The sequence below is a fragment of the Rhinopithecus roxellana genome, chromosome 18 (genome assembly GCF_007565055.1).
Source record: "Rhinopithecus roxellana isolate Shanxi Qingling chromosome 18, ASM756505v1, whole genome shotgun sequence".
In the NCBI taxonomy this organism is placed as follows: Eukaryota; Metazoa; Chordata; class Mammalia; order Primates; family Cercopithecidae; genus Rhinopithecus; species Rhinopithecus roxellana.
The window spans coordinates 39,807,065-39,834,881 of record NC_044566.1 but is presented as its reverse complement, the minus strand read 5'-3'; the positions used below and the strand labels follow the sequence as shown (position 1 = coordinate 39,834,881).

General features: G+C 32.9%; 1 protein-coding gene across 2 annotated transcripts in view; it reads left to right on the top strand.

The window, feature by feature from the left end:
- KLHL1 (kelch like family member 1) overlaps positions 1-27,817 on the top strand; it is a 446,132-nt gene that overhangs the window by 157,528 nt on the left and 260,787 nt on the right. Inside the window, exons 2-3 of one of the 2 annotated variants that reach the window (XM_030922204.1) lie at positions 7,788-7,970; positions 22,166-22,302. In XM_030922204.1, the coding sequence (XP_030778064.1) occupies positions 7,788-7,970; positions 22,166-22,302 (320 nt within the window). The remainder of the gene's footprint in view (positions 1-7,787; positions 7,971-22,165; positions 22,303-27,817) is intronic. The other variant, XM_030922205.1, reaches the window with a different exon arrangement.

Sequence of the window (27,817 nt, the reverse complement as noted above, 5' to 3'; positions counted from 1 at the left end):
GAACAGACATTTCTTAAAAGAAGATATTCATACAGCCAACAGACACATGAAAAAATGCTCATCATCACTCGCCATCAGAGAAATGCAAATCAAAACCACAATGAGATACCATCTGACACCAGTTAGAATGGCAATCATTAAGAAGTCAGCAAACAACAGGTGTTGGAGAGGATGTGGAGAAATAGGAACACTTTTACACTGTTGGTGGGATTGTAAACTAGTTCAACCATTATGGAAAACAGTATGGCAATTCCTCAAGGATCTAGAACTAGATGTACCATATGACCCAGCCATCCCACTACTGGGTATATACCCAAAGGATTATAAATTATTCTACTACAAAGACACATGTACACGTATGTTTATTGCGGCACTATTCACAATAGCAAAGACTTGGAATCAACCCAAATGTCCATCTGTGACAGACTGGATTAAGAAAATGTGGCACATATACACCATGGAATAGTATGCAGCCATAAAAAAGGATGAGTTTGCGTCCTTTGTAGGAACATGGATGCAGCTGGAAGCCATCATTCTTAGCAAACTATCACGAGAACAGAAAACCAAACACCGCATGTTCTCACTCATAGGTGGGAACTGAACAATGAGATCACTTGGACTCGGGAAGGGGAACATCACGCACTGGGGCCTATCATGGGGAGGGGGGAGGGGGGAGGAGGGAGGGATTGCATTGGGGAGTTATACATGATATAAATGATGAATTGATGGGTGCTGACGAGTTGATGGGTGCAGCACACCAACATGGCATAAGTATACATATGTAACAAACCTGCACGTTATGCACATGTGCCCTAGAACTTAAAGTATAATAAAAAAAAAGAAAAAAAATATACCTTATTTATTTAAATGATTTTAAAAGTATTTTATTTACTATATTTAGTGTAATCTTTAGTATTGTCATAATGGACAAAATTGTGCTCTCAGAGAAAGAGAAGAAAGTATGTATTCTGGTTATAGCAGTTATTTTACGTTTTGTTTGTTTCTCATGAGCTCTGGAAACTATTTAATATTCAAAATTACAAATTACGCCACAAATATTTACTAAATCTGTGTGCCAGACATTCTGTTAGGTTTTAGGATATAAATTCTATTGCTTGTTTATTTAGTGGTAGCAATTCTGAGCAACACATTTATGTAGTCTATGGAAACTAAAACGAAAAGTAAGCAAAAACACGTAACAAACTTAAATTAGTATCTGACCAAAGTATCTTGTCATAAAATATTTTTATTCATTTATTCAACAAATAGTTGTTGAACTCCCAGAATGTATGACATGGCAGAGATGTATTTAAACCTATTTACTACATGTTAGGGTAACCTCACCTCCCCTCCACCAAGCAGTAAGGATTGAGATAAGGCTTTCCCCTCAGCACCACACAATATACTTATGTAACAAATGCACATATACCCTCGACTCTATTTTTCAAAAGTAAAAATAAAAAAAAAATAAACTGAAAAATAAAAAAACAAGGCCTTCCTAAGATAGTGATATTTAAGCTGAATTCTGAAGGAATAGTTAGCCATGGGAATGTCAATGTGTGGCGCAGGTTCGAGGTACAGAATAACGTGTGTGTGTGGAATGCTATAGAAGAAAGTGGTGTTGTGTCCGGAATTGGTGGGTTCTTGGTCTCACTGACTTAAAGAATGAAGCCGCGGACCCTTGCCGTGACTGTTTCAGTTCTTAAAGATGTCCGGAGTTTGTTCCTTCAGACGTTCAGATGTGTCTGGAGCTTCTTCCTTCTGGTGGGTTTGTAGTCTCGCCGACAGCAGTGAAGCTGCAGACGTTCGTGGTGAGTGTTACAGCTCTTAAAGAAGGCGTGTCTGGAGTTGCTCATTTTCCCTGTGGGTTTGTGGTCTCACTGGCTTCAGGAGTGAAGCTGCAGACCGTCACAGTGAATGTTACAGCTCATAAACGCAGCGTGGACCGGAAACAGTGAGCAGCAGCAAGACTTACTGCAAAGAGCAAAACAACAAACCTTCCACAGTGTGGAAGGGAACCTGAGTGGGTTGCCACTGCTGGCGCCAGCAGCCTGCTTTTATTCCCGTATCTGACCCCTCCCACATCCTGCTGATTGGTCCATTTTACAGAGAGCTGATTGGTCCGCTTTGACATAGTGCTGATTGGTGCTTTTACAATCCGTGAGCTAGACACAGAGTGCTAGACGGAAAAGTTCTCCAAGTCCCCGCTAGGTTGGCTAGACACAGAGTTAGCTATATATAGAGTACCAATTGGTGTGTTTACAAACCCTGAGCTAGACACAGAGTGCTGATAGGTGTGTTTACCATCCCTTAGCTAGAGGTAAAATTTCCCCAAGCCCCCACCAGACTCAGGAGTCCAGCTGGCCTCACCCAGTGGATCCCACACCAGAGCTGCAGGCAGAGTTGTCTGCCAGTCGTGCCACGTGCACCCCTACTCTTCAGCTCTTGGGCAGTTGATAGGATCAGGCTTCATGGAGCAGGGGGCAGTGCCCCTCGGGGAGGCTTGGGCCGCAGGGAGCCCACTGAGAGGCGCTGGTGGGGGACGGGGGGCTTGGACAAGGCGGGCTGCAGGTCCTGAGCCCTGCCCCGCAAGGAGGCAGCTGAGGCCCGGCAAGAACTCCAGCACAGTGCCAGCCCACCGACACCCTCTGAAGCTGCTGGCCCGGGTGCTAAACTCCTCACTGCCCTGGGCCGGTGGCTACTGCCCATCCACTCCGTGTGCAGGGCCCCCCAGGTCTGTGCTCGTGCCCACTGGAACTCGCTGGACTGTGAACGCAGGGGGCAGCTCCGGTTCCCACCCACGCCTCTGCCTCCACACCTCTCTGCAAGCAGAGGCAGCAGGCTCCCGCCTCCGCCAGCCCAGAGAGGGGCTTCCACACTGCTGTGGCGTGCTGAAGCGCTTCTCAAGCGCCGCCAGAGTGGACTCTGAGGCCGAGGAGGCACTGAGAGTGAGCACCGTTAGCACATTGTCACCTCTCAGTGTGACGCATTGCAGAAACTGGAATTATTTAGTGTAGCTAAAATTAGAGCTTGGTTTGAAGGATCATACAAATTGTAGAAAGCATCAGATCATGCAGGAACTTACAATGTGTAATATGGATTTACAAACAAGAAGCCATTGAAGACTGAGGAAGTGGTTGGCAATGGGAAGAAATAATAACAATTTTAGATTTGCACTCAGTAGGTAGGTCGTAAAGTAAAAAAAAAAAAAAAAAAAAAAAAAAAAAAAAAAAAAGAAAAGAGTAATTATTTGTTTTATATATTTTTTTCTTATTAGTAAACAATCTATTCTTGCAGAAATAAATATTTCCTTGAGAAAGTAACTAAATTATTTCTGATTCCAATATTGCTTAACAAAGAAATGGGGAAGAGGTTTCATCTCAGAATTGTTTGGTACAGCGAGAGTAAAGAATATTGAGTCCTGAACTGTTTAGAAGAGGAACAGGAAAGTATGTTGGTCAGTTCTCAGCAGGTAATGATAGGAAATTAAAATAAATGCTAAAGATAGTCACAAGAAAGACACTAATGTCCTTGTCAAGAGTAGTTCCGTTAGATGGGCAGTTATGGAAATCAAATTGCAATATATTAAGGCGTATTAGGAGGGTCAAGAACTGAAGTTCAGACATGAAGACAATTCTTTCAAGACATGTGGGTATTGAAGGAAATGGAATAGTATACCTATGGTTTGAGGAGTTCAAGAGATCAAAACCACTTTATTCATTTTATTTTTATACATGTTAGGTTGAGGAAGGCAAACATGTCTTTAAATTTGATAAGAGGAAGTCATATTGCACTTTTAAAATTGCATTTCTTGTAACTACAAGGTTTGTATTGTTGGACCAAAATAAAGACAAATGTTAGAGTTTCAGATCATTGTATTAGGGACTCTTAGATTGGAAAGAGACTACAGTTTTTTTTTTCAACTGATATACAAAATTGGACAAAACAATGAAATAATTCACTGCCTGGTTTTTATTTAATACCTATAGAAAACATGATAAATACATAATGTAAATTTACTAAAATGTTAAAGTCTCCTTTTTAAATTAGTGGGTTGGATATGTGATGGGAAGGTTAATAACAAACATTATCTTAAAAATTGTAAGTGTTCTGATGTGAAAATTCATTTTAAAATTCCATATTTCATATAAAGTTGAGGAGAAAGAATCCTACTAGAGTCTTAGATCATGAAATGATATGTGAGGAAATGTGTGAGAGAAAATCAAGGGAAACAAACATAACAGTTTATCTGAAAGATCAATGACCTTGAAGAGAAGTAATTTGTTCTCCGATATAACATGAAGAGACTTAATGCATAAGAACTTTTAGGAAAAAAATCTAGGGAAGAACTTGAACTTATTTATTTATTTTTTTAAGCCCTGTATCTAACTCTCTGTTCTTTTAATCCCACTCTTTCAAATTGCTTTCAAATTTGTCAGAAAAAGTCCAAGTCTACATTATATTTGAGATAGATTATTTTAACTAGATTAGGTAAAAGAAGGTACTATCTTGACAGTAGTTAACTTTTTGACTTTGAATAACTCTTTTCAAATACTATGTCCCCGCCCCCCACATCCGCCACCCCCACCACCCCAGGGTCTCACCAAGCTCGATTTCTTTCTTTTCTATTTCTTTCTGTTCTATTTATGTCACTCTTTACTTTAATAGTACACTCACCACAACTTGGACAACAACTAAAGACAAAGTAAATTAAATAATTTTCTTAATAATTTTTCCTAAATTATGAAATCTTAATCAGGTATGTAAATTTCTGCCCAGACTGGGCACACTGGCTCATGCCTATACTCCCAGCACTTTGGGAGGCCGAGGTGGGCAGATCACATGAGGTCGGGAGTTTGAGACCAGCCTGACAAACATGGTGAAACCCCGTCACTACTAAAAACACAAAAATGAGCTGGGCATGGTGGTACGCGCCTGTAATCCCAGCTACTCAGGAGGCTGAGGCAGGAGAATCGCTTGAACCTAGGAGGCAGAGGTTGCAGTGAGCCAACATCGCGCCACTGCACTCCAGCCGGGGGACAGAGCGAGACTCCGTCTCAAAAAAAAAAAAAAAAAAAAAAAAAAAAAAAAAAAAAAAGTTGCTAACGAGAATATTTCATATTTCATTTAACCTGTGGTTAATTAATATAAGGACTTATGTAGAGCTTTTATCTCAAACCCTATTTAAATTAATCTGGAGCCATTCTTTAGAGGTGTTTCTCATATCTTGAATTTTAAACTTTGTCATGCAGTCTGATTACCTGACCCAAAGCATCAGGGTTTCCTTTTGAAGCAGTTTTGGTCTATTTGGCAGCCTTCAAATCCTGACTTAATTAACCTTTGTACTTGAGAGTCAGTAATATGGTCATTTTAAAACTTAAAATGCACTCTGCAATGCATATTGTGACTTTTCTATTCAATGTGTTAATATGTGGAAGAATTCTGCTTTTCTTGCTACACGTGCATGAGCCTGAATTCTTAAAATATGCTGAGAAGTGGCCATATTCTGGGGTTGTAATTTGCAAACTTGTGAAAGGCAAATATATGGTTCAGCAAAATTTGTATTAATTTCAAATATTTAAAGGAGAGCTTGTAAAGTCTGATGAAAATAACCGTATTGTGTGGATAAATATTGCAGATAACAGAGAAAACACGTAATAACAGTGGATTTAGAATTTAGTAAGCCTTTCTGTCATTTTTTCGAATTTTCTATGTGCACAAATGCATCTTCTGGAAATAATTTCAATTACATATTTTCTTATTCAAAAATAATGGGTTGATTATTTTGTTGTTTACATTTTACTGGTAAGGCTCTCCAAATTTTTTGTTTTGCATAGCTGTGGTTCTGAATCTCAAGAGGAAGAGGTTCAATAAAATATAATATTTTCCAAATAAGTGTATTAGGTGGTTCTATATGATTAAAACGTGTTTAAGTCCAGTTTCGCTGGAATCTCTTTCCTGACGTATCTACCAAATTTTTGAAAATTCTTGGCCGCTATTTCTTCAGATAGCTTTTGTCCCATCATCTCTCCCCCCTACTTTTAAGATTACAAAATATATTAATTACATGAATATTATAATTTTACTGTTTTGTTTTCTATTTTTTAATCTAAATAACTTAGTTTGAGTATTTTCTATTAATTTTTTTCATATCGCCATTTTTTTGTCTTTTATCTACCAGTTAATTTTGCGTATCAGAATCTTCAGTTATTGTATTGCCTTATTTTTTTCCATTTGATTTTTTTCATATGACGTGAAATTATCCAGCTTATTATCTATATTAAAAGATTAATGAAAGTTATTTTATATCTATTAAGTAATAATTGTGATCCATATATTTGAACGTATCTGTAGCACCTGAGAATGTTTCTGTTGTCTGTTTTTGTTAATGTGTCCAGTTCTCTACAGACCTACTATTTTTTCCCTTTAATGACAGGCATTATATATAAGAAATCATGGAGTCCATATAAGAATGTCTTTTTCTAAATAAAAACTATATTGTTTGCTGGTACTTCAATTAAAAGTTCAGCTTAATGAAATCAGAAATTTTCACTGATACAACTCTAGGTTTCAGTCTTTGTATTATCCTCAGAAGAACTGCTTAGCTGCCACATTATGTTGAGCTCCTTGGATTCTCACCCTATGTGGTTAATAACTAGTAAATACCTTGAGAGGGAAAGAATACGCAGGGAATAACTTTTAGATGGATGACTCTAATGAATTTATCTGTATTTCAGGATCTTGGTTTTCTAAGTCCTGATTGCCTCAGTAGATCCTGTGGAATGCAAATAATTATTTTGATATTGTATGTAACTTTTTTGCGGTTTTCTTGGAGAGAGATTTAGTCAGCTGCAAATTATTACATTGCAATTGGAACCAGAATTCTCCATCTTACTTTCTAAGATATTTATCATGAAGTAAGCAATTTTAGTATTAATTTTATGAACCTAATTAATATTTAATTTGAGGTTATTTAAGGAATTGTCATCAGAACACTTGATTGGGTCTGCTAGGCTTTATCATGTGTCTATCATGTAACTTGAATATTGAGTCTTCCCTATGGTGGAGTATGGCATTTATTAAAGTTTATTTTTTTTTTTTTGAAACAGCCTATGCCATTAATACATGAAGTGACAAAACTCAAGTATCATGGACTTTTCAAAATCATAAAGTTTATTAAAATAGTTATTATTGATTAGTTATTCTAAGTACTGAGCTAATACATTCTAATTTTTTTTGTTTAATAGTGGGGTACATAAACTCAATAATTCACTTACAAATTTAAGTGTCAGTATTATTTGCAAACCAGGTTTCATATTTTTTCATGATAAAAATCACCTATTTCTGCAAAGCAACATTTACTATGACATCTCAATAATCCTAACTATTTAGAATAGTATAATTATCTTCCTCAATATCAAATGAATGAAATTAGCATTTCATTGCTAATTAATTTTAGAATAGGTATGTAAATAATTTACTATTTCTGTGATATTTCAGGTTTACTAACAATGTCCTAATCAATACAGACAACGTATATGTAAACTTTTTTTTAAACAAGAAAAAAGAACCTTTCCATTTATTTATTATTTCCTAGAGCAAATCCCTTAACCCACAATAGATTATTTGGACCTTTGTTTATTGAACTTGTATTAAAATATAAAAATAAACACAGATATATTAGTTTTCTTAAGAAAATGATAACAACCTGTATGTTATTCTAGATAATTGGCTCTTTATAAATCCCTTTATTATTTTGTGTGTGTGTGTGTGTGTGTGGTTTATAGGCTGTCATCAACTGGCCACTCAATGGCACCTCAAGGTGATTTGGACTCCAGTAGCTCTGAAGAATTCTATCAAGCTGTTCATCATGCTGAGCAAACCTTCAGAAAGATGGAAAGTTATTTGAAGCAGCAGCAACTTTGTGATGTTATCCTGATCGTTGGGAACCGAAAGATACCTGCACATAGGTACAGTAGTCTGCCTCTACTGGAAATATGCATTCACATGTTTAAAAGTGACAGACTGGCTTGCAGATTGCAAAGTGTTATATGATTAAGGAAATAAGGATTCACATTTTTAAGAGATTTTTTTTTTGTTGTCGTTTGTTTTGTTTATACTTGTTTTTTTTCTTATTTTTCTCTTGTGGAAAATTTGCAATGCTATTGTAGGTAATAATTTTTTGAAAAACAAAACAATTACAGAGTGTTTAAAACTAAAACTACTTATAACTAGGGCTGATAGCTATGGAGGAAAAATGTTATTATCTGGGACTGTGGGATCCAAAATCATACTAATTTTAGGCACACTAATTTGAGAATTGTGCCTAAAATCTGAAATGAAGTATGCTGTTCCATTAGAAACTAAAGAAAGATTATCTTAGTTATATATTTATATCAACTAACAAATTGAGGTATTTCCTATTGACATTTTCATTTAATATTTATTTAAAATTAAATTGTTTCATACTGATATTATTTTTAAAACCATAACACATTTGAAAGCTAATAGTTCTATGCATTAAAATGAATCCAGAAAAACATAGCTGTATATCTACCGTGATAGAAATATTGCAATATGGACGTTGAATTTAAGTCAGTGTCTTGAAATGCATGGGGAAGGACATTTGACACAATGACTACTGTAGGTGATTTAGAGTCCAATCTGTCAGTTAACTATTTAAAGCATTTTGATAATATATTATTGATTTTATTTTTTAAATATAACTGCGAAGTTGAGTTACCATTTGCAAGAGAATTCACAAATAGTCACTATTATTGAGATAATTATTCATTGTCATAATATGTGTGGCAAAACCACAAATTATCCTGAGCTAGCATCTAAATAGCATCTAGATAATAATTCAATTATATTCTTCAGAGTAAGAGCTATTCTTGAGGTGTAATAAAATTTACTTCACTTAACTTATAAATTAAATCATATTGTATGTATTTATTAAGAAGACAGGAGGTGTCAGTCAACTCAAAAATATATTAACACATCAGATGTTCATTAATTTTTTTAAAAGAAAAGTGTTTCCTATAATTTCTACAATCTTGTAGTCTTTTATTGGCCTTAATTCAATATTTTCTTTTTCATTTGCAACATTTTTATCCAATCTGTTGAGCAATTATTCTGTATTCATAATATTCTACATTGTTTCCTTTATTACTCTTTATATACATTAGTTATTTCCTAAATAGTTTATTTAGTTATGCAAATTGTTTACAATATTCTTATTGAATGAGAAATCAATATTCTTGTTTTATATTATTCTAAAACATTTGAGCAATGTATTACTTTTACATGTATTTTTCTGAACATATAAATATTTAATATATTTAGAATATATTAAACTAAATATGTTATTATGGATCATTGATGTGTTTCTTAAATATGATACAAAAAATTAGTTTTAAAAAATCATTATGGCTAACTCAATTCAAATAAAGTTTTATCTTTTCTTTACACTGTTAAGTGATAAATTTAGGCACATTACTATTTTAAAGAGTTTATTTGAGCAAACAGCAACTCATGATCAGGTAGCATGAGACCACAAGCTGTTCAGGGTCCCACCTAAAGACGACCAGAGGAAAGTTTTCATAAGACACTTGTGGAAACAAGACAAATAAAATATTTGATTGGTTAAAGTAGGGCAAGAGCCTAGTTAGAGGTTGGTTGGTGGTTTCTGATTGATTAAATTACTCTGAGTTGGTTTTTTGCTTGGTTTAGGTAGAAAATAAAAATCTGAAGATGTCTCAGACTAATGACCTGTCAATTAATTTTTTAACACTATAGTTTAAAACTTTATACTAATTATTTTACAAGTAATGTACATCTTAGAATTCTAAGTTAAACAAATATTAATAAATATAAATAAATATTGTGTGACACTTGAAAAGAACAAGCATTATTGTGAATCATTGCAGGTATTCGATACCACTTTATTGATACTTTTGCCTGATGAAACAGTTGTAATTAATGCACAGCTAGCTCTTGACTTAAAATGAATAATCATTAGTAATAAACTAATACATTTTAACATTTTTATTATATTTTGGTTAGTACAACTAAATATTGTCTTTAAGCAAAATGTATCTGGTATTGGAATCATTTCCACTTAAAATTGTGTGGCTATTATAATAATTTCAAATAATATAAAAATAAATAATTGTTATGAAGATTTATAGCTCTTTCAGTAAAAGCACTGCTAGCTAATGTTATTGACACTCACTCAGTATTCATTCATAATTATATATGTTTAATTTATATTAATAATATTATCATTCCAAACTGTCAAATTTTAACATATTACCCTCATTGAAGGAATCTACACAAAATCATTTATTTATGTGCTGGTTATATTGTATATGTTTTTAACTTGATACTGGTCACAATGATCAATCGTTTTATGAAAGGTCATGTTTATGTAATAGTTTTGTTTGTTGTTAGGCATATTTTTAAGTAGGTAAGGTCTGAAAGGCTAATAATATTTCAGACAACACATCAGTATATTTTTGCATGAAAAATAATTAAAATTCTGAATTTCTTTGTGCTTTAGGCCTTGAAGGAAATCTAAGATGAATATAACTTTCTCACAAATAGCCCAAGATAATTGATCAGCAACAAGTAAACCAAAAATTTGAATGTAAATCCTTGAATTTCAAACATGAAAAATTTTTTTATAGGTAGGCTACCTTTAATCTGAGGTTCAGATGAGGAAAATTAGGCTGACACAGTCAATATTAACAATTGGATATTTGAATTTTCAATGAAAGGAAAATTAGGAGGTGTTCACAGCCTTGTCTGATATAATATACAGATATGAAGTGAAATATGATTGAGTTTGTGAGAGTTTTCTTCCCCCTTAGCCATTATTAAGAATAAGAGCATTTTGCAGACATAAAGGGGGAAATCTTATGTAACTAACATACTTACCGTTGAGTTGGAAATAATGTTATTTATCATTTTATATTCATCGAAACTGTGTGGAATGATATATGTCAAAAACTTAACAAATCTTATTCCTGTGAGGTAGGGCTCATAAGTAGGAAAGGACGCGTGGCTAACTTTTTTCTGAAATGTATATTTTTACAGCAAGCATGCAATACGTTCATGATCAAATGAAAGCTTAAATGAAGAACAAAATGATATTTGATAGATAGAAAAGTATCGTATTCTACAGACCAAAAACCTTGGCATTTAAAAATGTGTTATATTCTTTTTCACTGTTTGTGCATATTTGACAATAAATTTAGTTATTTCAAGAAAGTATTTATTATTTTAATGTTCTTTATAGTGCACTAGTATGTAGACAGATGAGACTAAAGTGACAATTGAAATGATGCATTTAGCAGCACTTAAACCACAATTAAATACATTAAAAAGAAATTATTTACATAAACTACATATGTTAATACTCAGAAGTAAGCAAATAATATTGCTTCTCTGTGTTGATGGAAATTTCATTTACATAGATTATCTTCAATAGAAGAGGAATAGGATTTCTTTAATTTTACTAAATCATCCATCCACCTAAATCTCTCACTCAGTTTGATAGTTTAAAATAACTCTGTAGCAACTTCAGAAAAAAATAATTATGAAGCTGAAAAACTTGTTTTCTTGATCACTTGGATATCACTTTAATGTTTTGCTTATGTCTATAGTAGATTGTCAGCAGTCCATGAAGCATTTTTCTTTGCACTAATTAAAACAAACAATTATGAAACATAACTCTAGCATTGGCCTATGCCCTGTTGGTGATGCATAATGATTATAAAACATAATGCTTTTCTTTGTAGAATTTTCAATATACTTGAGGAGTTAAAGATAAACCATAAGATAATTAAATAAATTATTGTAGTTGCAGATAAATGCAAGGCAGAATATATGGTTCTAATTCCAAGTTCAAGACATAGTCAAATAAGGAAATGAGCAGCATATGATAGAGTATTATGAAAGTTTTTCAGAGAAATTGAGTGTGAGGTAAGGCTAGTGGAAAAGACATGGCATACTATTTTAAGTATCAATAATACTATGGAAAAAATAGAGAACTAAAAAGTTTCTGTTTGCAAAAATTTCAAGGATAATGACTTGGTGGAAATAGAGTTTGTATTGGAAATAACTGGGAAATTAAACCATAAAAATAGGACAAATATGATTATGATAGACCTTAAGAGCCAGGAGATAAGTTTTGTTCTCAAAACAGTATGTTTAATTAGAAGCTAATGTAGGTTCTTGAGGAGAGGAATTACATAACTGAGTCAATGATGATGATGATAGTTAACACTCACTGTGTTGAGTATGTTTCAGGCCTTGTTTAAAGTGGTTTGCATTTACAAATCATTTTGTCTTTAGGAAACAGAAAATTCTTAATTTCTCACTTTTATCTATAATATAGAAAATGGAGGCATGGAAAACATTTAGAATGTACTCAAGTTATTCACTCAATAATTGGTGAAATTAGAACTCAAACCCAGGCAATCTGGGCACTGAAATAATGACTTTAACAACTACAATAAACTGACTATCATAATTTAGAAAGGTAGTTTTGAAATATGGTATGGTTTTAGAAAATGTATAAAAGACAGGCACGGCAGAAACTAAAGATCTGAGAAGCTGTTTTGGTTAATCCAGGCATGAAAGGAAGACTATATGAACATAAGGTATGAGCTGAGTAGTATTTTGAAGGATGCTGTCATAAGCCAGGTTCCCTCATAACAGAGCCTGAACCTGGAATTCAGGTCTTCATGACTGATTTAAAAGCTGACCTCAGAAGAAACAGAAGCAGGATAGGGCAGAGGAAGGAAAAAATCAAGGATGAAGACTTGCTTCATCTTTATCTCTCCGGAAGCTCTGCATATGACTTCCTGCAGAATGAGTCACACCTCAAAGCAAGAATTTATCCTTATTCTTAGTCATTGCTTTAAGATCCACCCACAGCTTGAGAGTCAGGAGAGGTGGTGGCAGTTGAAGGATAAAGTGTGAGAAGCAGGAACACATAGACTCCCAAGGAATAAGGAGCTGCTATTAGGTCAAGTCCAGTTCTTGAAAAAAAGGAGCATCTTGGTGCTGTTAGGTACTAACATCACTGCCCTGGGGACATGGGCAGGCCTCAGGAAGAAGACAAAAACACATTCAAACAGAAAGATGGATTTTACATCATATTTGATATAGGAAATAAAGTAGAAATAAACATAGTGGTAATTTCATAATTTTGACTCTGACAGTTCATAAATTCGATTCTGGAAGTGGACCAATTAGAAACAGGGAAGTATAAAGGAAAGAAATATCAGTGCGAAATCTTCGAGTTTAATTTAGTTATAATGAAATGCTCCTGGGATATGTGATGAGCAGTTCTACAGGCATTTGAGATACAAGGTTAGGTTTAAAACCACTGTAAAAATAATGATGAAGGCAATGCTCAAGAATGATTCTGAAACAGTGAGCGTCAAGGCAAAATGTAGAGGTCTGAATAAAGCCTACGGCAGCGACAGGGTTAAAGAGTAGAGCCAAGAAGAAAAGTCAATGAATCAGAGGTAAGCTGAGATAAGAAGTCTGCACAGCTTTCGCTAAAAAATAGATTTAAAAAAAGGAATGGGAGGTTAATAATATCAAACACCATAATAAATTCAAGTGGAACTTACAAAAGTTTAAAAGATTTGGAAGGAAATAAATTTGTAGTGATCTCAATAAGAGATTTTCTAGTGTGGTTGCATGCATGTACTTCTTTATATATGTTTTACTCCTGCTTCTCTAGCATTAATAGAACTAAATTAAGTACATATAAAAATATTAATTTATGCTATGCATTAAATCCCTCTTCTAAAATTTGATTCATATCTTATGTCACCAAATCTAAATGCAGTATAAACCTTTCTGCCGTTTTATTTTTTTATTTTATTTATTTATTTATTTATTTATTTATTTATTTATTTATTTTTACTGAGTTAGCAGTATTTAGTATGTTATAGTTGGCAGAGAAGGTATTATGTAATTATTTAAAATTGAATAATATAGGTTATAATATTTTGCTCTATAGAGATGTGGCATTGCTGCAACTATAGATATTGTACGTGTAAGATTAAGCTGGTTAAATTTTGTCGATCTATTTCTTATGAGTAGGAAATATATTTATCCTCTAGTTTATAATTGTTTGTATCATACAATGTTTTAATTAATGCTTTTGATAAAACTGACCATCTGACACTAATTTATCTAATTGGTAAGTAATAAATATTTGAAGATATCTGTGTCTTAATCATTTTTTCAAATTCTGATATTGTAAAGAGTTGACATTTTAGTTACTAACTGCCTGACATAAATGTATAGGGAACTGAGAACTTTAAATATGTCTTAACATGTTACAATCCTCAGCATTGATATTAATAAAATATTTAAAACCACGAATCTTATAAGGTATTTCTTAAATGCATAAATTAGATAGTTAAGTCATGTTTTCCAATTAAAAGAATGTATTTTGTGTTCAAGTTAAATTATAACATGCCCTTCCGCTTATCTTGTATATAAGATAAAATACATAGCAGATAAAACTTCAAAATAAATAAATGAAAAAAAAAGTCTCCTGAAAAGTTTTAGATAATAATTTCCTGTGTTGATCTAACTTCCTTTCTTTTCTCTATAGTGTTCTTAGGAAAAACATGCATTCAAATTTTACTGTGATTTTGCTTATACGTGTAAGCATCACTATAATTCTTTTGACATATTCCCAACTGTTTTGAGCACTTCTTTACTCTCTGCAACAAAAGCTATTCCAGGCTGATTTTATGCTTATTCTGCTCCACTCTGCAGTCTGTTCTTTTTCTAAGGAGTCTTTGACAGACATGCAATGCACAAACACAAATAATTCATATATTTTATGTTTAAAACAAACAATTTATATTAATACCTTCAATTTCAATCCATAATACCTTTAATTTCATAGGTTTGATTTTTTTTAAGTCTTCTGCCTTTCCATATAGGCACATCTTGAAGGTATTGCCAGTTGGATCCTAGACTACCATAATGAAGTGAATATCACAATCAAGCAAGTCACCTCTCTCTCTCTCTCTCTCTCTCTCTCTCTCTCTCTCTCTATATATATATATATATATATATATATATATACACATACACACACACACATATTATATATATAATATATATTATATATTATATGTTTGTTAATACATATATATTTTTAACAAATATATCAGTTCTGTTTACATGATACTGTAGGTCTAATAAGTGTGCACATCATCATGTATGTATGTGTACATACAGTAATTTAAAAAATGCTTTATTGCTAAAAAATGCCAACAATCATCTGAGCCTTCTGGGAGTAATCTTTTTGCTAGTGATGGGTCTTAACTCCTTGTTGATGACTGCTGATTGATCACGGTGGTGGTTGCAGAAGGTTGGGGTATCTGTGGCAATTTTTAAAATAGGACAATAATGAAATATGTTGCAACAATTGATTCTCCTTTATTTATATATATGTATATGTATATATATATTATATATATATGTGTATATGTGTGTGTATATGTATATATATAGCATGGGTTGCTGTTTGATAGCATTCTATCCATGGTAATCAATTTTCTTTTCAACCCTACTTCTGCTCTGTCAATTAAGTTTGTGTAATATTCATTTTTTTTTTTTTTTTTTTTTTTTCTGATTCAGCGTCTTGCTTTGTGGCCCTAGGCTGGGGCACAGTGGTGTGATCTTGGCTCACTACAATCTCCATTTCCCGGGTTCAAGCGATTCTCATGCTTCAGCCACCTGAGTAGCTGGGATTACAGGCACATGCCACCACGCCCATCTAATTTTTGTATTTTTAGTAAAGACAGCATTTTGCCATCTTGACCAGGCTAGTCTTGAACTCCTGGCCTCAAGTGATCCACCAGCCACCTCCCAAAACATATAGATTACAGGCATGAGCCACAACGCCCTGCCAGTTTGTGTAATATTCTAAATCCTTTCTTGTCGTTTCAATGATCTTCACAGAATTTTCACCAGGAGTAGATACCATCTCAAGAATCACTTTTTTTGCTCATCCATTAGAAGCAACTCTTCATCCATTCAAATTTGATCATGACATTGCAGCAATTCAGTTACATCTTCAGACTCCACTTCTAATTCTAGTTCTTTGGCTAGAGGTTACTTCTAGTAAGGATTACTTCCTCCACTGATGTGTTAAACCCTTCAAAGTCATACTTGAGGGTTGGAATCTTCTCTTTTTCCAAACTAGTTGATATTTTTACTTCCTCCTATGACTTATGAATGTACTTAATTGTATGTAGGACAGTGAAATTTTCCAGAAAGTTTTAAATTTACTTTACCAGATGCTTCAACTAAATTACTATTTACAGCATCTAGAGAATTATTTTTCAAAGAACTAAAAATAAAACTACCATTCAATTCAGCAATCCAACTACTGAGTGTCTACCCAAAGGAAACAAAATCAATATATCAAAAAAACCTGTGCTTGTATATTCATTGAACATCTATTCACAATATCAACTATGTGGAATCAACCTAACTGTTCATCAATGGATGAGTGGATAAATAAAATGTGATATAGATACATATGGAATACTATTCAGCCATTAAAAAAATGAAATCATGTCATTCATGGTCACATCAATGGACTTAGAGGTCATTTTCTTAACTGAAACAAGCCAGGCACATAAAGACAAATGTCATATGTCCTCACTCATAACTAGTTGCTAAAAACTGTGATTACATGGTCATAGAGAGTTGAATAATAGATAATGGAGATCCAGAAGAGTGAGGAGGTGGGAAGGAGAAGGAATATGAAAAAATGGTTAATGGATACAATGTACATTGTTTAGAAGATGGATACCCTAAAAGCCCTGCCTTGACCATTACACAATCTATACATGTAACAAAATTGCATGTGTATGCAAAAATCTGTACAAATAAAAAGGAAAAACAAAAGAAATGAAATACACTTTTTAAAAATAATATGACTTGAAAGTCAAAATTGTTTCATATTGAGCTGCACAGTGGATATGTTAGCAGGTCTAAAGACAACATTTATCTCCTTGTACATCTCTATCAGAGCTCTTGAGCAACCAGGCACAGTGTCAATGAGCAGTAAATCTCAACTGTGGGCTTAAAATCTTCAGTAAGCCATTCTGTAAACAGATGTGCTTTCGTCCAGGCTTTATTGTTCCATTTCTAAAACACTGACTGAGTAGATGTAGTGTAACTCTTAAGAGTCCTAGGATTTTCAGAATGAGTAATGAGCATTGGCTTCAATTTAAACTCACCGGTGCATTAGTCCCTAAAAAGAGAGTTAGCCTGTCCTTTGAAGCTTAGAATCCAGCCATTGACTTCTCTCTATGAAAATCCTAGATGATATCTTCTTTAAATATATGGTCAACATTGAAAAATTTGTTGTTTAGTGTAGCCACTTTCATCAACAATCATAGAAGCTGCAGCTTCTATTAGGTTGGGACAAAATTAATTACTGTTTTTGACATTAAAAATAATGGCAAAAACCATAATAACTTTGCACCAACCCACTTGCTGTTTCACTTTGTAGTTTTATGTTATGGAGAAGACTTCTTTCCTTAAACTTCATAAACTAACTTCTGCCAACTTTGTACTTTTCTTCTGCAATTTCTTCACCTCTCTCAGCCTTCATGAAATTGAAAAAGTTAGGGCCTTGCTCTGGATTAGGCTTTGGCTCAAGGAAATGTTGTGGCAGGTTTCATCTTCTATCCAGATCATTCACTTTCTCCATTTCAGGAATAAGTCTGTTGTGCTTTCTTATTATTCATATGTTCACTAGAGTAGCACTTTTAATTCACTTCAAGAATTTTTCCTTTGCATTCACAACTTGACTAAGTGTTTGGCACAAGAGGTTTAGCTTTTGTTCTCGTTCCACTTTCTACATGTCTTCCTCACTAAACTTAATGATTTCCAGCTTTTGATTTAAAGTGAGAGACATGCAACACTTCCATTCATTTGGACACTTATAGGGCATTGCAGGGTTACTAGTTGGCCTAGTTTTTTAATATTGTGTCTCGGGGAATAGGGAGACCCATGGAGAAGGGGAGTAATGAGGGGGTGGCCAGTTAGTGAAGCAGTCAGAACAGTACTTATTGAGTTTATTGTCTGATATGGGTTTATGACATCCCCACACAAGAACAATTGTAACATCAAAGATCACTGGTCACACATTAATGTACCAGACATAATAACAATAAAATATTTGGAATATTGCCAGAATGACCAAAATGTGACAAAGATGCATGAAGTGAGCACATGCTGTTGGAAAAATGGTGCTGATGGTATTGCTAGATAATGAGTTGCTTTAAGCCTTCATTTTTTTTTTTTTTAAATTGCAACATCTGAAAAGCACTGTAAAGTGAAATGCAATAAAATAAGGCATACTTGTATTTGTAATTCAATTTTCCATCAGATAAACCAAATAATTTTACCTTGTTTTTAAAGCCATCAAAAAGCTGTGAATATACCAATAGCAACCAAAACAAAACAAAACAAAACAGAGAACAAATAACAACACCTAAGGCCAGCTCCCTTCTTAGCCTCTACTTTTTTGTTGGGGAATTACAATATCTGTTATACAATCAAATTTGACTGTAAATGGAAAAAGTAGGAGAATGTTATCAATGACTCAAATAAAAATCAGTCAATGGAAACTGACCAAGAGATGACCATGGTCTTTAAAGTATTAGAAAAGAAAAAAAAAGTAACTATCATAAATAATTCAAAATATTTATGGTAAAAGATAGATAACAAAGAATAAAGCAATTGGGAATATAAAGACATTTGAGAAAATTCAACTGATTAGAAATTAAAGTAAAGCAGAGAGCAAAACAAAAATTGAGTGTAAAATGAATTAAGATTGAATAGTCTATGTAGCATTCTCAGTTGTTGAACCATATATGCAATTTGAGTCCTAGAATGTGTCAGAGAGTTAATGTGGTAAAAATATGAGTAATTATTTGCGGATAATTTTCAAAAATTGATTTCAAAGATCCATCCACTGCTCCAGGAAGTACAGAAAATCATATGGTGAGTAAATATTAAGTCCCACTTATAGCTAAATAACTAAAACCCTAAGATCAAAAGAAAAAATTTGAAAACAAAAATAAAGGGCATATTGCATCAGAAAAACAACTGTAAGAATGAAAGCTAGCTTTCTATTAAAAATAAGGTGGTCTGGGTGTAGTGTCTCGTACCTGTAATCCCAATGCTTTGGTAGGCTGAGTCAGGACGATTACTCGAGGCCAGGAGCTCCAGACCAGCCTGGGCAACATAGCAAGACCCTGTCTACAAAATATACAAAAACTAGCTAGGCATGGTAGTGAATGCTTGTGGTCTTAGCTGCTTGACAGGCTGAGGCAGAAGAATTACTTGGGCCCAAGAGTTTGAGGTGCCAATCAGCTATGATTGTGTCATTGGACTCCAGCCTGGGTGACAAAGCAAGACCTTATTTTTAAAACAAACAAACAAACAAACAAATTGACCAAAAAAAACTCCAACAGTGGTGTCTAATTTATAATGAAATTCTATATTTCAATTTCAAAAAAAACCTCACTCTAGAATTCTATAACATGTGTAAATAACTTTTAAAACGTACTAGACATGTAACTACATAAAATCATCTTCAAATAAATGAAAGCTGTATTTCTTTTTATTTTTTGACATCAGGCTTATAGTACAAGAAATAACTAAAGATATTTCTTCCAATATTGATATCAGATTAAAGTCGACTTCGAAAATGAATGGAAAGCATGAAAAATGGTGAAAAAGGCAGTAAATTTAAAAATAATTTTGCTATCACAGTTATGTTCTTTTTAGATTTTTGACTAGCAGAGGGAGTGTTTTATGTTGCAAATTTCTTACAATATCCATGAAGGTAGACTGTTATTGGTTAAAGTGATCTCTAGACAAATTTAGCAAATATCCAAGCAGGGGCGAATCTGCTGTGCAACTTGTTTTTGTGTAGACCATAAGCTAAAATTCATTTTTGAATTTTCAATTGATTGAGCTTTTTTTTAAAGGAAAATATGCAACAGAGATTATGTGTATAATTCTCAACATGTAAAATATTTCCTATTTGGCCCTTTATGGAAAACAAATTTCTGGTTCCTGCCATAGAGCAACCACTTTAAACACACATGTATGTGCATACACACATGTGAAAAACATGTAGTCAACATAATGAATGATATGAAATAATTACTGTATAAAGATTCATCCAAAGAACAAATAGAACAAATTTGAAACAAATATAAATTGGTACAACTAAAACCAAATGTAATTTTGTGAACAATATACATTAGACATTTTAGAACCCATGCTGGGTGTGCTGGTTTGTGCATGTGGTCCCAGCTCAAGAGGCTGAGGCAAGCAGACTGCTTTGAGCTCTGGGGTTCAAGGCTGCTATGAGCTATGATCATGCCGCAGAACAACATCCTAGACAACAGAATGAGATACTGTCTCTAAAAAAGTGTTGAAATTATACACAAATAAATTAATGTTAGGATTTAAATAAAGTGACAAAAAACTTTGGAAAATTTAAGATGCACAAGTGAATATATGCAGAAATAAAGCATTTGAATAAGCTTTGTGACTTAGTAAATAATGGAAATGATATTAGGAAAGTCTTCTTCAAAATAGCCAAATGTAGACGGGTTTTCAGGTAATTTCTGAAAGATCTTAAAGGAAAAAGTAATTGCTTTACTCTAAAAGTTGTTACACAACATTAAAATGTTGTAACTCCCAGCTCATATTATGAGACCACTATAACCTCGATTCAAAATCTGGAAAATACAAGAAAATAAAATTAGAGATTTATTTATCTTGTAATTACACTTGAAAATATAATAATATTTTTTCATTTTAAAAGTATCATTCAGACATTATAAATTTTAATACCCAAATATTATAAAAATTGTTTGCAAAACTAGAAATTAAAGAGGTTTTTCTGACTTAAAAAACTTATATTCCAAATATATTCAGCAGGAATCATACTGAAGAGAGAAATTTTAGATGCATTCCTGTTAATATAGAAAAAAACACAAAATGCCTCTGTCACAGAGGAATTGTTTAACACAGCACTGGAGGTGGTACATGAGGTTGTAAGGAAAGAGAAAGAAGAGGAGTTATACAGAACGAACAGGAATAAGTCAAAAGAATATCACTTGCAGATGATGTAGTTATCTCCCTAAATGTAAAAAGAAATAGCAGAATCAAAAGAACTAGCAAAAATAATTCACCAGATGTACCAGATAAAGGATGAATCTATGAATTTTTCAATAAATTGTAACAGAAAAACAAACCAACAAAAATAGAATAAAAAGTAGATAGTATACACAAAGCCAACAAAATTGTAACGATATAAGTATCAACCAAGAATCTATATAGCAATTTTCAGGAAAACTTTAAAATTGAAAAGGAAACAAAGTATCCTGAATATAGGGATAGATATTTTATAATTTTAGATGGAATGAATTCATATGAAAATTATACCAAATCTCCCAAATTAAAATTAAAAAAGGTAATGCATTTTTAAATCAAAATGCTTTAGGAATTATTTTTAAAATTTAAAATATTACTTAAGACTTGAAAGCCTAAAATTCTACTTATTAAATAATAAAATGTTACTAATAGTTAAATTTAAAATATTAAAGAGAGGGATTTGCCTTATGGGTTATAAAGACAGATATATATTTTTAAGATACTATTTTATTGGCACAAGAAAAGGCAAATAAACAAAACGTAATAGAAATCTCACCAGCAGATCAATATACATTATGCGTTCAAATTCACGATAGTTCAATGGGGAAAGTTAGCATGGTGGAAGGTGGGTCATTACATAAAGAAAACTATAATGTATTATTTAAAAAGCCTGAAGCCCTAAACGTGAAAGACAAAACATCTTTAAAGTGATAGAAGACTATGTATGAGAATGCTCTATTACGAAAAGTTAGGGGAAGATTTATTCAATCAGTTTTGTAAAGTATAACTCATGAGGCAATAAATAAAATGCATTAACTGATTGATCAATAGATTGATTCTGTGCTCTGTGTTGCATTCTGGTTGACACAGTGATTTTCTGCCTTACATTCACGACCTAAATTAGAACCTGTGACTCTTTCAGGCTTGTTCTGAGTTCAGTCTCCGACTATTTTGCGGCCATGTTTACAAGTGATGTTTGTGAAGCCAAGCAAGAGGAGATCAAAATGGAAGGCATAGACCCCAATGCTCTCTGGGACCTTGTCCAATTTGCATATACAGGTATGGCAAAGTAATTATAACATCATACTGATGTCTTTTAAATTTTAGCTCATTTCCTTTAAGTACAGGATTTAAAGCTTTTAAAAAAAATTCTGTATCTTTTCAGTTGAATATTTAGTAGATCAAAAATCAGACTAACTTTTTATTATCAGTGAAATTACAAATGTATATATGTATACATATACATTTCATTCTTCCATAAAGGATTTAAACTGGCTTACATAAATAAGTAAATAGTAGAACCTGGGAGAGAAACAGGGTGGATACAAATTATTGAATAAAAATTTGTTTATGACCATGTTTGCTTAGGAAAGAAAGGAGATTCTAATTGTCTTTTCTTTTGGAAATGATGGGTTCAAATAACTTTCTCCCTGCAATGTGTTACTTTAATGTAAAAACTTTCACAGAATAGTTAATGTGGACTTGACAAATCATTTGAAATGGACAATAAATACTTAGAGTTGTGCAAATGATATTTTTGAAGTTTTTTTTTTTCTGATCTATTATGTTGACATCTTCTGTTGATCTTTGTATTGTGTTATTGGTGCATTCAAATAATTTTGCCATTGTAGCAAATATTTGTTGAATGTTACGCAGTATGCAAGTATTAATTGTGTATGTAGAAAATAACTAAAAAATCTATGTATTTGCCCTCGTGAAGCTCACAGACCAAATGAACAGAAGATGTAGATGAGGACATAAATGTGATATAATGCCAAATGTTAAGAGAGTTAGAAGGCATAAAACACACAGAGCATTATCAGGGCTTACACTTTTTAATAACTATTTACATTTAGCCAGAAGAGGAGGACATAAAATCTTGTGAAAGAAACCAAGGCAGACAGTATATATTGATGGTTTGTTTTATGTATTATTTCTTATAAATGGAATGTGGTTCATTGTACCTAAATTCTTAATACTGGTGTGAGATGAAGAAAGGCAGGTTCTGGCCTAGTTATCAAAGCAGCAGGAATGTAGTTTAAGGAGTTTTATTTTTATAGCATTTCTGCTAACAGAAAAATGAGATGACATTGTGAAGATCAGTCACTAGAGCCCAAATACCTGGGAACGAGGAGGACTCTCTCCTCTTTAAGGATTTCACTTATACTAGAGAAGGATTTGCTAATACTAAGATAACACTCAGTAAATAAGCTTACTGAAAAAAAAAAAAAAAAAAAAAAAAGTCCACATGCTCTGGCTGCTTAATCTCAAAGCAGCAATGTGAGGGAAATACTTAGACATTTTTTGGTCTTAGCAGTTTTAAAGTAATATTTTGATGGAGAAAATCGTACTAGACAAAGTTAAACAGGTAAAGAAGACTTTATTCAAGGATATTGCATTAGGAGAGAGACCCAAACTCAGTCTGAAGTTTACTGAAATGGAGGAAGGGAGGATTTTTAAGTGCCAAGGTCAGAGGGAGAGCACAGGCCCATCTGTGTTTGTTAATTGGTTTTACTAAAGAAAAAGTAAACTTTCTCATCTTTGTGAGAGGATAGTTTTACAACTTGAAGCAATTTGTTCACCCAAGTTAGGCTTCTACTCTCCTCCAGAAACTGAGGCATAGGGGAGCTATTTCCCTTGATGTTTACATGTCAAAGATATGATGTTCAGGCCTTTGGGGAAAAAAAATTACTGGGTTGTAAAACTAGCAAGAGGTTTTTAAAAAGACTTAACATCTCAAAGGATTAGAGAAAAAAGTACAATTCCATGTTTTTAAAAATGTGTACTCTGAAAAAAGAGGGGTCAGCTTAAAGTCAGGAATAATTCTGTCCAAAGTTTAGTGAAATTGAGGCAAATATTAAGACCATGTTGGTCAATTTCAATTTGCATACAACCTGAAACAGTCATATGGAGGAATAGTTACCTCTGAGCCAAGAGGTAGCAAGGATAATTACATTATTGTTTCCTGGAAAGGGAACAATCATGAAGCTAACATTTTAGGAATCCTTCCAGCAACTAAAAGACATAGATCTAAGAACCTAACACTTCCAGGCTCTATGGTCTGGCAGTCTTGCATTTCCTGTGCGTAAAACTAGGTCAAAAGACACTCAGCATCCTGCTGTACAAAGTTGGAAGGTGTTTCAAAGCTCCCTGCTGAATATAATGACCCAGATTTGGCTTGCTTTGTAGAGGGCAGACAGGATACAAAAATGCCTCTCAGCTGCCACTGCCACTTTGGCCTGTGCTCCAATACCTTAAATTTTTAGTTGTGAGTTTACAGAAATGTGTTAGATGAGGAAAATATTTATGGGGTGTTATTGGAAAAATTGCAGGCATGGCATAAGACAAATATCTTGCTTTTTGTCATATGCAATGTAACAAATTATAACAATAGAAAAGAACGAGTGATCAGCTGCACAGAAAGGGAAGCATGGGAGGTAACTGCACTATCTTCCTAACTCAACAGCTAACTAATATCTAAGACTTTTCTTTAAGGAAAGCTAAAAATAAATATATCCCAGAAAACAGAAAAAACTGAATGAGAGGGAATAGATGTAAAATTCCATCCATTTAAGAATATATATATTTTTTAATCTTAAGGTTTGAGAAGCTTTGGTGAAACTAAAGAAGATCAACTATGTCAATGATTGATAGTTAATTATTAGCTCTAGAAGCAATGTGTTTAATAGAGATAGGTCAGAGTGTTTTTAAATGATTTAAATATATAACGTTTTATGAACTCTGAAAAATGTGTAAGATTTGAAGGAACCAGATGTAGGTAATTTATCTTATTAACTTATAAATTAAGGACAAAGTACATGAATAAAGCGGGCTTAGAATGAATGTTTGAGATAAGCTTCAATGATTATAGTTTAATAGTGTTTGATTGGAAAAATAATCTTTTATAGAATTTTATGTAGTAAAAAATTGTACGTAGTAAGATATGAGAAACACTCTCTCTATTTAACTCATCCAACATGTTACCCATAGTCCAAAAAATTAGATGAGAAGCAATTAGATCAAGTTCTTTAGAGAAATTCAGTAAGAGCTAAAGCAAACATGTAGACTTTTATTATTATTATTATTATTATTATTATTATTATTATTACTAGGTAATTGGTAAGAATGGCCTTGGTATCATTGAGAGACAGCAATGGTGATAACAGTTCAAAAGAAGTTTTCTTAAAAGAAAAAAGTATACTCATGAAAAGGTTAATACTTAGCAATACATACAATAGAGTAAAAATCCAGTAAGGTGTTTGTGTCAAAAGAATTTTAAAAAATAAAAATTCTTGGAACTATTTGGGATAATAATGAGGTTGTGAAACAATGATGACTACTTTTAAGGTATGAAGTTAATTTCTTTACTTAAAATAAAAGACACCATAAGGTCAGTTTTTCCCACATTGTAACAGCTCAGAAATGGAAAGAACATTTACACTGATGTTAGAGAAATTATGATATACTTAATATGAAGTTCGTGTCATTTTTCTAAATTCTTAATTAGCAGTATAAGAAATTTCAAATTTTTTTCTTTTAAGGCTTTCTATTGGGTTTTCTTCACTGTTTTCTGCTAGAAAATCTGTTTGTGATCTTAGCCATTTGTAAAGAGCAAAGGTCCATTTTGACAACAGTGTGTGTTTTAAAGTAGTGCTGTTTTATAATTGGTATCTTAAATTGTAAATAAAATACTTAGTTGGAATTCAGATTGTATATCAGTACTTATAAAATTGTATATCAGTTTTTCAAAATCAAATCATAATTCTGCTAACAATATTTGAGCACTTATGGCATGAAGAGAGTCACAGTGTGTATTAGAAAAAGATACCATGTAAACTATATATATCCATGCTCCTTAGCTTGCAATGGCTTTATCTGGATGTGCTACCTTCTTTGTTATTCAAGGAATATAGTGAATGCATATCACTTTCATGCCATCATAATGTCCAAAAATTGAAAATCAAACCCTGATAAGTCAGGAACCATCTGTATAAAAAACTGGTAGAATACAGCTTAAAATGTCATAAACCTTTAAAACAATTTGGCAACGCACAGGATTATATGGAGCAGGGCATAATGCAAAAGTTCTTTACTTTTGTTTTTAAAAGTAGCAAAATCTATGTATCACTATACACTTTTTGGCATTCTCAGTTTTGATGTGTCAAATTGACTTAAAAACAGCTTTGTGAGCATTTTTTCCTATGCCTAATGCATCTCCTGTTCTGTAGTTCCATTTTTCTATTACGTTGAGTAGAAATGAAAACTGAGATATTATTCGTTTAATCTTCAATAAGCCTTTGATTCGGCATAGTGAAGTTAAAGTTATTCAGTAGTTATTCTATGAATCATCCTTAGAAGCATGAGGTCAGAGAAGAAAAGATAATTAGGCCTTACAATATCTTACGTTCAAATCACCTAGAGAGGTAGCAATGTCTAGAACTTCAGATATTCCATCCTGAATATTATACATTTTACAGAGGAATGCTTTTCTATGCTAAGCATGTGCAAAGCAGAAAATCTAATTTTTTTGAGAATTACATATTTCATATTTCAAATAAGCATTTATAAAATCTTCTTGAGATAGATCACAAATGTGTTGGTCTACTTTAAATTAATATGGGTACACAAATATATATTCAAAGTCTCTAAATTTCTTAATGCTGCCCAATCAATGAGGTAAAAATTACCTTAAAATGATCAATAGTAAGTTGTGGACTCTGTTACTGGAATAGGAACATCAGAACATGAATCGACTGGTATTTTCTCTATCAGATTTGTGTACTTTTATAGAGTATCAGTTATGATAGGAGTTCATTGAAGTGACTCATAGCTGTCTTGCTCTCAAAATAGTTTGAATAGCTTAAACCGACTCTCATATTGCTATATAGTGGTTCAGTGCAGGTTTGGTTCATAGTTTCTCCCCATCTAATGCTAGCTCCCTTTAGGTAGCAATGGTGCCTGACAGTTCAAGCATATTAATGCCTGACGGTCTTTGTCCTGTGAATACACTGAACAACTCTCAAGTTTTACTATATTTATATGTCTACTATGTACTATGCCTTATGATGGGGTCTGAAAAATAATATGCTAAATTGTACATGTTCCTTGCCTTTAAAGGTCTTCAAATTTATCACTAAATACAAATTTTTGTTATCTTATTTTGGTATAAACATACTGTTTGAGATATATATATAAAGTATATATTTGATATATGTTTGATATATGATATATATATGTATATATATATATATATATATCTCCTAGTGTTTCCTCATTTAAGAATAGAACCAAATTTTGAAAATAACAGATATTGATTTTGAATCCACTTGCACACACATTAGGATTTCAATCACAGCCAAAAATAATGGATGTTCACATTTTGAAAAGAAAAGAAAAACTATAATATATTTGAAAAGGATGCACTGAGGTTCACTATATTTTTCAGTTGCTTTTAGATTGATAGAAATTTCCTCCTAGTTTATCTCTTACATAGTCCCTACTATCCTGACATACTTGAAAATATACTGTGTTCATTGATGTCTAAGAAAATAGAGTTCTAACAAATATGGGAGAT